The following is a 12,728-nucleotide window of genomic DNA, read 5'->3' on the forward strand; positions in this document are numbered from 1 at the left end:
ACTACAGGCTGAGCCACCGAGCCCGGCTACGTATATGCTTTGAAATTAAAAAAGAGGGCCGGGCTCAGTGGCTCAGCCTGTAATCCCACGCCTTGGGAGGCCGAGGTGAGTGGACTGTCCTGTTGCCCAGGCTGGTCTTGAACTCCTGGGCTCAAGCAATCCTCCTGGGTTCGAAGGTCTTTTGAGTTTATTCTCATTAAGGTTATCAGTTGTCACAGTACAGAAATACAAAGATTCTTGTATGCTTAGATCCTGATTGCCTAGACTGGAGTGCAGTGGCATGCTCACGGACACCACAGCCTTGACCTGTTGGGCTTGGATTCCTTCCGCCTCAGCCTTCCAAGTAGCTGACCTGCCTGGGCAACTTGGCGAGACCTCATCTCTACAATAAATCAAAAAATTCGTCGGGCATGGTGGCGCATGCCTGTAGTTCCAGCTACTTGGAAGGCTGAGGCAAAAGGATCGCTGGAGTCCAGCAGGTCAAGACTGCAGTGGCCGGAAGCATGCCACTGCACTCCAGTCTGGACAACAGAGTGAGACTCCAACTCAAAAAAAAAAAAAAGAGAGAATGCTTCCATGTTTTAGTTATAAAGCTGGACCTACCTCAGTAGCTTTTGCTGGTTATTCTTTTGTCTCAAATTCCACAAAGGCAAATATCTCTGGATCTCCAGTAGACTTACAATGTAATACATAAACAATATGTCTACATTTCTCAAATACTTCCAATCCAGCTGTGATTAACATTTTTGGAATGTTAATATGATAAATCAGAAGCTGTATTAAATATGTAAGAATTTAATAGCTGTAGGCCTAGCTTTATTTACAATTTCTATACCTTATTTGAATGCCAATACATTTTAACTTAAAACAAAAACAAAAATCAACCATCCATTGTGGAAGTAGAATTGGAAGTCCTGAAATAAGTCCATACTGCTCTAGTCAACTGATTTTTGACAAGGGTGCCAAGACCATTTAGTGGGGCCAAGAATAGTCTCTTCAACACATAGTGCTGGGACAACTGGATATTCATATGCAAAAAAGTGAAATTAGAGCCTTACCTCACATCATATACAAAAATTAATTCAAAATGGATCAAAAAGCTAAATCTAAGAGCTAAACTATATAACACAGAAGAAAACAAAGGGGTAAATCTCTATGAGCTTGGATTTGGCAATGGCTTCTTAGATATGACACCAAAAGCACAAACAACTAAAGAAAATTTGATTTCATCAAAATTTAAAACCTTGTGCATTAAAGGACACTATCAAGAGACTGAAAGAAAACCTTACAGAATAGGAGGAAATACTTGTAAATCATATGTCTGAAAGCGTATAATACCCAGAACATATAATGAACTCTTACAACTCAACAACAAAATGACAAACAACCCAATTTTTAAAAGGGCAAAGGACTTGAATAGATATTTTTTTCTTTCCTTTTTTTTGAGCCGGAATCTCACTCTATCGCCCGGACTGGAGTGTGGTGGCACACTCACGACCACTGCAGCCTTGACCTGCTGGGCTTGGATTCCTTCTGCCTCAGCCTTCCAAGTAGCTGGAAATACAGGCATGCGCCACCATGCATGGCTAATTTTTTTTATTTATTGTAGAGATGAGGTCTCACCAAGTTGCCTAGGCTGGTCTTGAACCCAGGGGCTCAGAAAATCCTCTTGCCTCCGCCTCCCAAAGTGCTGGGATTATAGGCATGAACCACCGTGCCCAGCAGATACTTTTTTCAAAGGAGATCCACAGATGGTCAACACACACATGAAAAGATGCTCAATGTTATTTATAATTAGGGAAATGCAAATCAAACCACAATGATATACCTAAGAGCTATCTTGTAGGGTGGGTCACCGCGCCCTGCCACCATGAGGAAATTTAAAATTACACATGTGGCGACATTACATATCTATTGGACAGACAGACCTATTTGCTCGCAACCTACTCTTAGTGGAGCAAATCGTCACACAACCTCATTTGTGCTCAAATATGATGTGAGCTTTAGGAGTGTAGATAATTCATTTAGAAAAATACATCCTTGAAAATCAAAAGTACATCCAATTGATTTGTAAAGGATTTTCCATTCAGGGTTAATAAGCCAATGTCTAGGAGTATACCGAAAAGGTACTAAAACTTTAACTGGAATTTTCCAGACTCGCCGTGATCCTGAGATTCAAGAATTGCGTCAGTGGCAAAAGAAACTGCGCGAAGGCAAGCACATTCGCCAGCGAGTCAAAATTTTCTGGGCCAAGCAAGAACAAAAAGGTCAGTTGCTTGATTCACAGTCCTTAATTTATTCAAGAAAAGCCTGATTCTTATTCCAGGCTCAAGAAGAAACCTCTGAGATTTTATAAGGTCCTTGTGTCTGCATGGGACTCAATTTGTGTGGCGGGAAGAGGCTGCATATTAATATTCTGCTCTGGAATGGCAAAAGTGATATGATATAATATACATGGCCATTTCCCTTCCTCTAGAACAAATTCAGTGTTACCTTGTGTCTGTAGGTTTTTATTTTTTAAGTTACGAGACACCAAGAATAGCCCATTATTTTGGAAACATGGTGTCTATCAACATGATGCATAGTTATTTTTGTAAGTTGTTGATTGTGTGTCTGAACTTACATGATATTTTATACTTGTCTTCTTCCCCTTTGTGATGGTTAATTTTATGTTCAACATGACTGGGCCATGAGATGTCTGGATGCCTTGTTAAACATCATTTCTAGGTCTGTGAAGGTGTTTCCAGAGAAACTAAGTTTGAATCAATGGGCTGAATAAAGCACATGAGCCTCCCCAATGTGAGTATGCTTCATCCAATCTGCTGAAGGCCTGACTAGAACAAAAAGTTGGAGGAAGGTTGAATTAACTCTGCCTGACTGTGTGAGTCGGGACACTGATCTTCTGCCCTTGGTGCACCTGGTTCTCTGGTCTTCAGACCTGGATGTGAGTCTATGCCATTGGCTCTCTAGCCTTTGAACTACACCACTTTCCTGGGTCTCTTGCTTGCAAGTGGCAATTCATGGGACTTCTCAGTCTCCATAATTTCATGAACCAGTATCTTAAAATATCTCTTCCTATGTCTATTTAAGATTCCTGGCTGGGTGTGGTGGCTCAGCCTGTAATTCCAGCACTTTGGGAGGCCAAGGTGAGAGGATTGCCTGAGCCCAGGGGTTTGAAACCAGCCTGGGCAACTTGGTGAGACCTCATCTCTACAATAAATCACAAGAACTAGCTGGGTGTGGTGGCGTGTGTCTGTAGTTCTAGCTACTTGGAAGACTGGGGCGGAAGGATCACCTAAGCACAGCAGGTTGAGGCTGCAGTGACCGTGAGCATTTCACTGCACTCCAGCCTGGGGAACAAGAGTGAGACTCCAACAACAACAACAAAAAAGTTTTCTTAAATCTCTTTATACAGAGGGTGCCAAAAAATGTAAACACATTTTAAGAAAGGAAAAAATGATATCAAAGTTGTAGTACTCCATGTATACTGATAACAACTCACACTTGGTAGATGGTTGTGCTGGTCAGTTCTACTGCCCTGCCTGTCGCATGGTGATGCTAGCATTCATCTGATTAATGCCATCTTTTGAGCAAATGTGTATACATTTTTTTGGTACCCCATATATAAATTATAAGTATATAATATCCTGTTTTTTGAGAGAACTCTAATATGCCTTTTTAAAGATAAATTAAAAACACACACAAAGTATGAAGAATAACATAACAAGCATCCATGACCTGTTACGTGCAAATGTCACCATTTTGTCCTATTTGCTTTCGTTGTTTTTTATTTTTGAATGTTGTTTCCTCATATTCACTGTAGGAATTAACAAAAATAATAGCTAAAAAAGGGAGGAGAACCCAGAAATCCCACCATGGTTAATATTTTGGTGTTCATCTTTCTACACTTTTTCCAGTATAAGAAGATGTAAATAAATACACATTTATATTTTATGAAAAATGGGATTATGTATGCATTCTGCTATATAATCTATCTTTTCACTCAACATACTTTGAATGTCATTCTGGACAACAACTAACAACTAGAGAGTGGCATCATGATGTCTAATGGCTGCATGGGCTGAATTTAGCATCATTTAACTAACAAGGCAGAAGGAGATCCATGATATATTTTCAAGTGGAAAAAATTAGATTGCATAAATATAAGTTTTCATCCATATAAAAATATATGCATGGAAACACAGAGTTGCTGAGTAGTCTGGAAAAAAATGAATGGTCATTACCTTTGGGAATTTGGACTACAGAGGAGAAGGTGCACTGCTGGAATCTTTTAAATAAGCACATAAGACTTGACAACTATGAGAAGCTACAAAAAACAGTTGCACACACCTCAGCAGACCACAGGCCATTGCGCTTTGGGTCCTTTCACCTCCCCATCTTATCCTGTGCCCATCCTCCCTTCAGCCCCTCCAGTCTCTTCTCTGTTCTTGCAATATGCCAGTGCCTTCCTCACCTTGGGGCTCTACTTTCTATTCCTTTTCTTCCAAATCATCCTTCCCCAGCTCCTCTGTGGCTGCTCATTCTCATCCTCCAAACACAGGGCATCACCTCCTCAGAGATGTCTTCCCTAGCCACCCTACTGAAAAGGACCAGGATACAGGTTATTGAGAAATCTCATGATGGTGGAATTTAAACAAAAGTTGTGTTTTTTTCCTCTCCCCAGAAATTGTATTCCATCCTTCTCTCTCAAATCTCTCTTTCCAGTCCCATAATGGTATATTGGGTGGACTCCAGGTGTTTTCAGTATGTTCTCATCTCATAAAGTCTAGCTTAAGGTCTCAGTCTCAGATCCAGTTAATGCTTACCTACTCCTCTCTGCCCTTTTTAATGGTACAGATGCAGAGGAGAAAAATGTCTTGGTTTCCATGCTTCCACCCCTTCCTCTTCTGGGTCTCTTTCTCCTCCAGTGGGTTTGGGTGGAAAAGAGAGCTACAAGGGGCATCCCTCTCTTCACTTTCTGTGGTGATCTCTTGTCTGCTGCCACTGCTTCTCTGGCTAAGACTGCTTGGCCATCCACGGCTTGCAGGCAGGCATCCCCATGCTCGCTCTCTCACTCAGTATTTTTAATGAGTTTTTCTTCAGAAGAGACAACAAGTTGCAGAACCGAACCCCTCTTGGGGCTCTGACTCTGACTCTTGCTTTTCCACAGCCACCTGAGACCCCACCTTTGCTAGTCCACTGCAAGCTTTTTGCTCTCGGGGTCTCTTTACCCAGTGGCCAGTTCTTGTGGGTGGGGCACTGGAAAGATAGTTCGAATCAGCAGTCCCCAACCTTTTTTGGCATCAGGGACCAGTTTGATGGAAGACAATTTTTTCACAGATTGGTGGGGGATGGGGAGGAATGTCTTCTGGATGATTCATGTGCATAACATTTATTGTGTACTTTCTTTTTTTTTTTTTTTTTTTTGAGTCAGAGTCTCACTCTGTCACCCAGGCTGGAGTGCAGTGGCATACTTATGGCCACCGCAGCCTTAACCTGCTGGGCTCAGAAGATCCTTCTGCTTCAGCTTTCCAAGTAGCTGGAACCACAGGCACACGTCACTACACCCAGCTAATCTTTTTTTTATTTATTATAGAGATGAGGTCTCACCTCATCTTGCTGGTCCCAAACCCCTGGACTCAGGCAATCCTCTCACCTCCGCCTCTCAAAGTGCTAGGATTACAGGCATGAGCCACCGCACCCTATTTCTGTTTCTATTATCACATGATAATATATATAATGAAATAATTTTACAACTCGCCATTTTTTAAAAAAAGGCATGGATGGAAGTGGTATATAGAAGAATGGGCAGGGCACACATGGACTAAAATAAGTGTTTGATTCTCACTTAAAGTCTGCCACCAGATGTAATTGTTCAATTGAAGTACCTCAACTCACTTGCCTCTCACTGATAGGATTTTGATATGAGTCTGCAAGCAATTGATTCTTATGGTCTCTGTGCAGTCAAACCTCACTGCTAATGTTAATCTGTATTTGCAGCTGCTCCCCAGCACAAGCATCACCGCCTCACCTCCACCTCAGATCATCAGGCATTTGATTCTCATAAGGAGCACCCAACCTAGATCCCTCACATGCGCAGTTCACAATAGGGTTCGCGCTCCTAAGAGAATATAATGTTGCTGCTGACCTGACAGGAGGCGGAGCTCTGGGGTAATGCGAGCAATGGGGACCGATTGTAAACACAGATGAGATTGCCTGAGCCCGCGGGGTTCGTGACCCACCTGGGCAGCGAGACCTCATCTCTACAATAAATCAAAAAATCAGCCGGGCGTGGTAGCACATGCCTGTAATTCCGGCTACTTGGAAGGCTGAGGCGGAAGGATCGCCGGAGCCCAGCAGGTCGTGGCTGCAGTGGCCGGGAGCAGCCACTGCACTCCAGTCTGGGCGACAGAGTGAGACTCCAACTCAAAAAAACAAAAAACACAGATGAAGTTTCACTTTCTTGCCTGCGATTCACCTCCTACTGTGCGGCCTGGTTCCTAACAGGTCAGTAGCCCACGAGTTGGGGACACCTGGTTTAAGTTACTTCCCAGAGTCCACCTGACCCACAGGAAATCAATGACTGACACGTAGACTTCTCCACTGCCCTCCTTCTCTGCTCCATCGTGTCTCTCCACTTCACAATGGCCTGCTCAAACAGGCACATAGGAGAATGATCTGTAAATCTGCTCTAAGAGCAGATATCCAAATGGGTAATGAGACACCACCCTCTGTTTCTTGAAGGACATGTCTTGATGAATCGATTTCATGGTGGTTTGAAACATACCGCATTGAGCTACTACTCTTACTATTGCTTTTCTCTCTTTCCTTTCCATACTTATCTCGTTAGGTGATGGTTGGGTTCCTTCTTCATAAACCAGTGATTCTCTTTTTAAAATACCAGCGCTAGGGTGGTGCTTGGTGGCTCAGCCTGTAATCCCAGCACTCTGGGAGGCCGAGACGAGTAGATTGTCTGAGCCCGCAGGTTCGAGGTCAGCCCGGGCAACCTGGCGAGACCTCGTCTCTACAATAAATTTAAAAAATTAACCGGACATGGTACGCGCGCCTGTAGTTCCGGCTACTTGAAAGTTGAGGAGGAAGGACCCCCGGAGCCCAGCAGGTCGACGCTGGGGTGGCCATGAGTGTGCCACTGCACTCCAGCCTGAGCGACAGAGTGAGACTCCAACTCAAAAAAATAAATAGATAAATAAAAATAAAATACCAATGCTATTGACTGAGAACCAAAGACGCAATTAGCATTCCTAGTGCCCTGATCTTGGTTTCTAAATAGGAAGATCTTGGTGTCTAATTCTAAATGGAATTAGGATTCATTCCAGAAATGGCTGATTCCAGGACTGGATCAAGGAAAGTACAAGACAAACCTAGAACATCTTGGGACAGAAGATACAGAAGGATTAAAAAAAACTGATGGGGACAGGCTCCAGAGTGGAGTTCCACTAGGCAAATTTGGAACAATTTAAGCATCAAAACTAACAATGACAGTAATGAATTATAACTCACTGACTGAAATAAAAGGCAGAAAGAAATACTTGAGGGAGAAGAGAAAGGTTTTCCTTACCTTAGTTAGAATGCCAGCCAAGACATTTAGAAGGCATAATGAAATTTAAAAGTCACCATTTTGTAGCAATGTTAGCTAATAATCAATTTAGGCCAGAATTGTCAACAGAGGCTAAAAACACTGAGTGAGTTTGATGAGGAACATGATATTTAGAGTCCCAAAATATTTTCAAAAAGTTGTCATTAACTACAAAGGGCAAAATAGTAACTTTGCCTTAGAGAAGGCTGGCAGACCCACCTTAACCAAGTGTTCAAAGTTCATATCACCAATAATGGGACAAACTGATGTCATGGTACCTCCTGACATGATGTGCTGAGGACACAACATCACCTGTGCACTATTCCTGTCGATCATGCATAACTTGAAGGCCAGGTATGGTGGCTTATACTTACAACCCCAGTTACTCAGGCTGAGGCGAGAGGATCACTTGATCCTAGGAGTTTGAGGATGCAGTGAGCTATGATTATGCCACTGCACTTCAGCCTAGGTGAAAGAGCAAGACCCATGTCTCTGAAAATAAATAAATAAATAAATAAATAAATAAGCATAATTTGAATTTAATCATAAGGAAACCTCAACAAGCCCGAATGGGAGGAATATTACAAAATAAATGATTTGGATTCCAAAATGCCAATGTTAAAAAGACAAAGATTAAAGGAGACCAAAGAGAAATGCGACACATGATCCTAGATAGGATCCTGGATGTAGAAAAAAATTTTATATGGGAAATTATTGAGACAGTAAACATATCTTGAATATGGGCTTTATATTAGACAGTAAGAACACTATTCAATTTCCTGATTTCACTAAATGTCTTCCTTCAGGTTAGATAAGACGTCTCCTCATTCTTTTTTTTGAATTGCAGTCCCACTCCGTTGCCCAGGCTGGAAGGCTGGAGCGCAGTGGCACACTCACAGCCACCGCAGCCTCAACCTGCTGGGCTCAAGCCATCCTTCCACTTCAGCTTTTCAAGTAGCTGGAACTCAGGCATGTGCCACCATGCCCAGCTAATTTTTTGATTTATTGTAGAGACAAGGTCTCGTCAAGTTGCCTAGGCTGGTCTTGTGCCCCTCGTCTCAGGTAATTCATCTTGGCCTCCCAAAGTGCTGGGATTGTCTCCTCATTCTTAAGATACACGCCGAAGGTTAGGGGTCGAGGGGCCATGCAGCTTAGCCTCAAGTGATTCAGAGAAAAGAATATCTAGCACACATATACATACACATTGAGAGGTAGCTGCACACAGAGAGAAAATAAGGAAGCAACTGCAAACAAGTTGGTGAATCAGAGTTCTTAGCACAATTATTGTGACTTTTTCTGTAAATTCAAAATATAAGTAAAACAAATTCCAGGGCCTCACCTCCAGTGATTCTGACATAATTGCTTTGGGATGGGCCTTGGGTATCAGCATTAATGTTAAATTTTCCAAGTTCTACTGCTCGGCCAGAATGGAGACCCTTAGGATTCCCAGTTGTTTTGTGCTCCCTTTAAAATGTGGAGGCCAGGCACAGTGACTGAGGCCAAGGAGGGAGGATTGTTTGAGCCCAGGAGTTCGAGACCAGCCTGGGCAACATAGCGAGACCTCATCTCTACAAACAATTACAAAATTTGTCAGGCATGGTAGCTTGTGTCTGTAGTCTCAGCTACTTAGGAGGCTGAGGCAGAAGGATTACTTGAGTCTAGAAGGTTAAGGCTGTGGTGAGCCATGATCATGCCACTGCACTCCAGTCTGGGTGACAGAGAGAGACCCCCAAAATAAATAAATAAATGAATAAATAATAAAATGTGGAGTCCTCTAGGCCTCTGTGTCCTCAGCTGTGGGTAACAAGACAAGTCCTGCTGATGCTTGATTGTACATCTGTTATTTACCTGGCAGGTGTCTTTCCCACTAGAGTGTAAGCTCCGTGAGAACAAAGACTTTGTTTGCCTGGCTCATCTCCTAGCACAGTGCCTGACACAAAGTAAACACCAAATAAATGCTGGTTGAGTAAATAAGCAAATGAATGGAGTTGTGAGGTTTCGGTGAATCAACATACAGAAGGTGCCTGGTGCAGAGCAGGAGCTGATGGAATTGGCGGTCTTAGAGGCCCTTGGAAAGGAGTGGCTTGAGCTATTACTGTTTGGCTGGCTCAGCACCGGACTGTCATCCATGCACAACTAAAGTTTCATTTTACTTCAGGATTGGAAGGCAGTCAGGGCTGTAATCAGTTTAAAGGTCGCAGAAAGTGCAGCTCGCCTGTTTTCCTTCTGTTTTCCTTATTCTTTGGAGTTGATTTGCGGTTGGTTGATTGATTGACTGGGCTTGATCCAGAGCAGGGAGAGTAGTCTGGATTTCATGCCGTTGTCCAGACAGCAGTGGAGGGGCGGGGGCCAGTGGAAGCATTCCCATTTCCACCACCTGCTGCCTGCTTCCCCTGTGGCCTTCAGAGGGCTCCCAAAGAGCTGTGCGTTCCAGACAAGATGAGGTCTTCAGTAAATATTAATACCCCAGTGTAGACCAGTGGATAAAGTCCCATTTACGCTGAGACTGCAAAGTGTCCTTTGGGCAAAAACATGGATTCTAAAGACTGTCCCCAGGGCTGTGTTCAGTTAAGAAGGAAATCAGTGCAGCATAAAAGAAGGTAAAGGACTGGGTTTTAGAGTTGGCCAGATCTGTCTTTTCTTTTCTTTTCTTTCTTTCTTTTTTTTTTTTTTTTTTTGAGTTGGAGTTTCACTCTGTCACCCAAGCAGGAATGCAGTGGCATGCTCACGGCCACCCTAGTGTCGACCTGCTAGGCTCTGGTGATCCTTCCACCTCAGCCCTCCAAGTAGCCAGAACCACAGGCACACACTACCACGCCCGGCTAATTTTTTAACTTATTGTAGAGACGAGGTCTCGCTGTGTTACCCAGGCTGGTCTCGAACCTGCGGGCTCAGGCAGTCCTCTCGCCTCAGCCCCCCAAAGTGCTGGGATTACAGACCTGAGCCACCATATCTGGCCCAGATCTGTCTTTTCAATCCTACCTACCACCTCTATTCCTGTGACCCTGATCTAGTTAACTTCAATAAACCTCAGTTTTTCCATGTGCAAAATGGGACTAATAGTACCAGTCTTATACAGTTATTGTTAAAGGATTACAAGAGTTGATCTTTAGAATGAGTCCTGGCACATAGTTCCAATAAATATTAGTTATTGTCACCATAGTACTGTTTTTTGTTTGTTTGTTTTTGGCGTTTGAGTCTCACTCTGTCGCCCAGACTGGAGTGCAGTGGTACGCTCCTGGCCACCGCAGCCTCAACCTGCTGGGCTCCAGCAATCCTTCTGCCTCAGCCTTCCAAGTAACCAGAACTACAGGCGCGCGCTACCACGCCCAGCTAATTTTTGATGTATTGTAGAGATGAGGTCTCACCAAATTGCCCAGGCGGGTCTCAAACCTGTGAGCTCAGGCAATCCACTCGCCTTGGCCTCCCAAAGTGCTGGGATTATAGGCTGAGCCACTGACCCCGGCTACCATAGTATTGTTAAAGCATCTGTGTGCTTTTGACTAATATTGTGTTGATTTTTTCTGTAGATTCTCAGCTCATGGGCTTCCACGTATAGACTATGTTTGACTTATTCAATGAGCCTGGCACAGAGCAGGTGGTCTATACATATCTGGGGGGAAGCTCTGGGTTTCATTTTACATATGAAGAAATAGAGGCTCCAGAAGATCGAGTGACTTGCTTGAGGTCACACCACAGGAGAGGGCCTGGGGCTAGGACCCGGGAGTTTCCTTTCTCTGCCCCTTGTTCTAACATATCCTAAGCAGAGAGACCAGAGAGACAAGATCCTCTGTTTGATTCTATCATCAGACCTAAACTTCTCAGGAATCTTCAGGAACATGACATTTGGCCTGTTCGGTTTCTTATTATCTGGGTTTCAGTGTTTTGAACTGTTTTTGTTTCCGTGGACGGGAACTTTTAGCTAGGGGCTAAATTAAGAGGAGCAGGGTACAACCTGCTGCCCACCAAGGGGAGCAAAATTTCTTGTTCCCGTCAAGTGTCGCCAAGCTGAATCATTTTGTTAAACTCATGCTCTAGAGTTATTTCCTATTTTAAACCTTATGAATCTGGATGGTGTGGAGATTTAGAAAATAAATCTCCTCAGCCAGGGTGACACTGTAGTTAGGCCTCAAAGGCTTCCAGTGAGGCAATTTGAATACGGATGTTAATTCAGCACATGCTAGTTCCTTCAGACTTGCAATAAAAAATAGTGGAGTGATTACAATTTTATTTAAAAAAACACAACTCATCTATGCGCAAGTCCAGGAGACAAGCATATCTTTTTAAGGTGTTGCCATTTTATCCACACTGTGCTCTGGTATTTACAGTGTGACTACATTTTGCCAAGTTCATATCTTGGAGCAGCCTTGGTGCAGACAGCAGGTCTGAGGGAGAGTCACATCAGCTGTCGGGGTAGAATCGTGGTCATATATAGCCTGTCTCATGTTACCGTGAGTCAGAGGCTGCCTGTCCCAAACAGGATTTTCTTCTAGGACAGAAGTGGTGTGAAGTTATCCTCGAGTCTCTATCCATTGGGACAGATGCAGGAATTATTTTAAAATGTGTAGTAAAAATTTCAGCCAATAAAAGAAGATTCCTAAGTCATTTTTGAGATGTAGTCAAAAATGACCTGATTAATGGCATATTTTTAGCTTCATATAGTCAGTAATTGTTTTCAAATGTACTTTGTAATTGAATATCCATATTTTATTTGGAAATCTAGTATGAACAATAAGAAAGAAACCGTAAAAATTTTTCCACGACATCAGACTAAATTTCATATATATGTATTTATATACATGCACACTTACGTGCATTCATATCATAACATCAAATAAATTTCTTGTATATGTGTTGTTTGTGTAATCCTTACATATGTACAAGTAATCTTTGTTTTTTTTTTTGAGTTGGAGTTTCACTCCGTCGCCCAGACTGGAGTGCAGTGGCCACTGCCGGCAATCGCAGCCTCAACCCACTGGGCTCTGGTGATCCTTCCACCTCAGCCTTCCGAGTAGCCGGAATTACAGGCATGCGCTACCACGCCCGGCTCATTTTTAAAAAATTTATTGTAGAGATGAGGTCTCGCCAAGTTGCCTAGGTGGGTCTCAAACCCGTGGGCTCAGGCAATCCA

The 12,728-nt window shown here is 43.2% G+C and overlaps 1 protein-coding gene across 1 annotated transcript in view; it reads left to right on the plus strand.

Annotated features, from left to right (window-relative positions):
- Window positions 1-12,728, plus strand: part of IQCK (IQ motif containing K) — a 134,057-nt gene that overhangs the window by 94,330 nt on the left and 26,999 nt on the right. The window contains exon 8 of the mRNA XM_021714492.1: window positions 2,156-2,267. Coding sequence (XP_021570167.1) covers window positions 2,156-2,267 — 112 coding nt within the window. The remainder of the gene's footprint in view (window positions 1-2,155; window positions 2,268-12,728) is intronic.

This window comes from Carlito syrichta, unplaced genomic scaffold (assembly GCF_000164805.1).
Source record: "Carlito syrichta isolate Samal-C Ts95f unplaced genomic scaffold, Tarsius_syrichta-2.0.1 Scaffold95881, whole genome shotgun sequence".
In the NCBI taxonomy this organism is placed as follows: domain Eukaryota; kingdom Metazoa; phylum Chordata; class Mammalia; order Primates; family Tarsiidae; genus Carlito; species Carlito syrichta.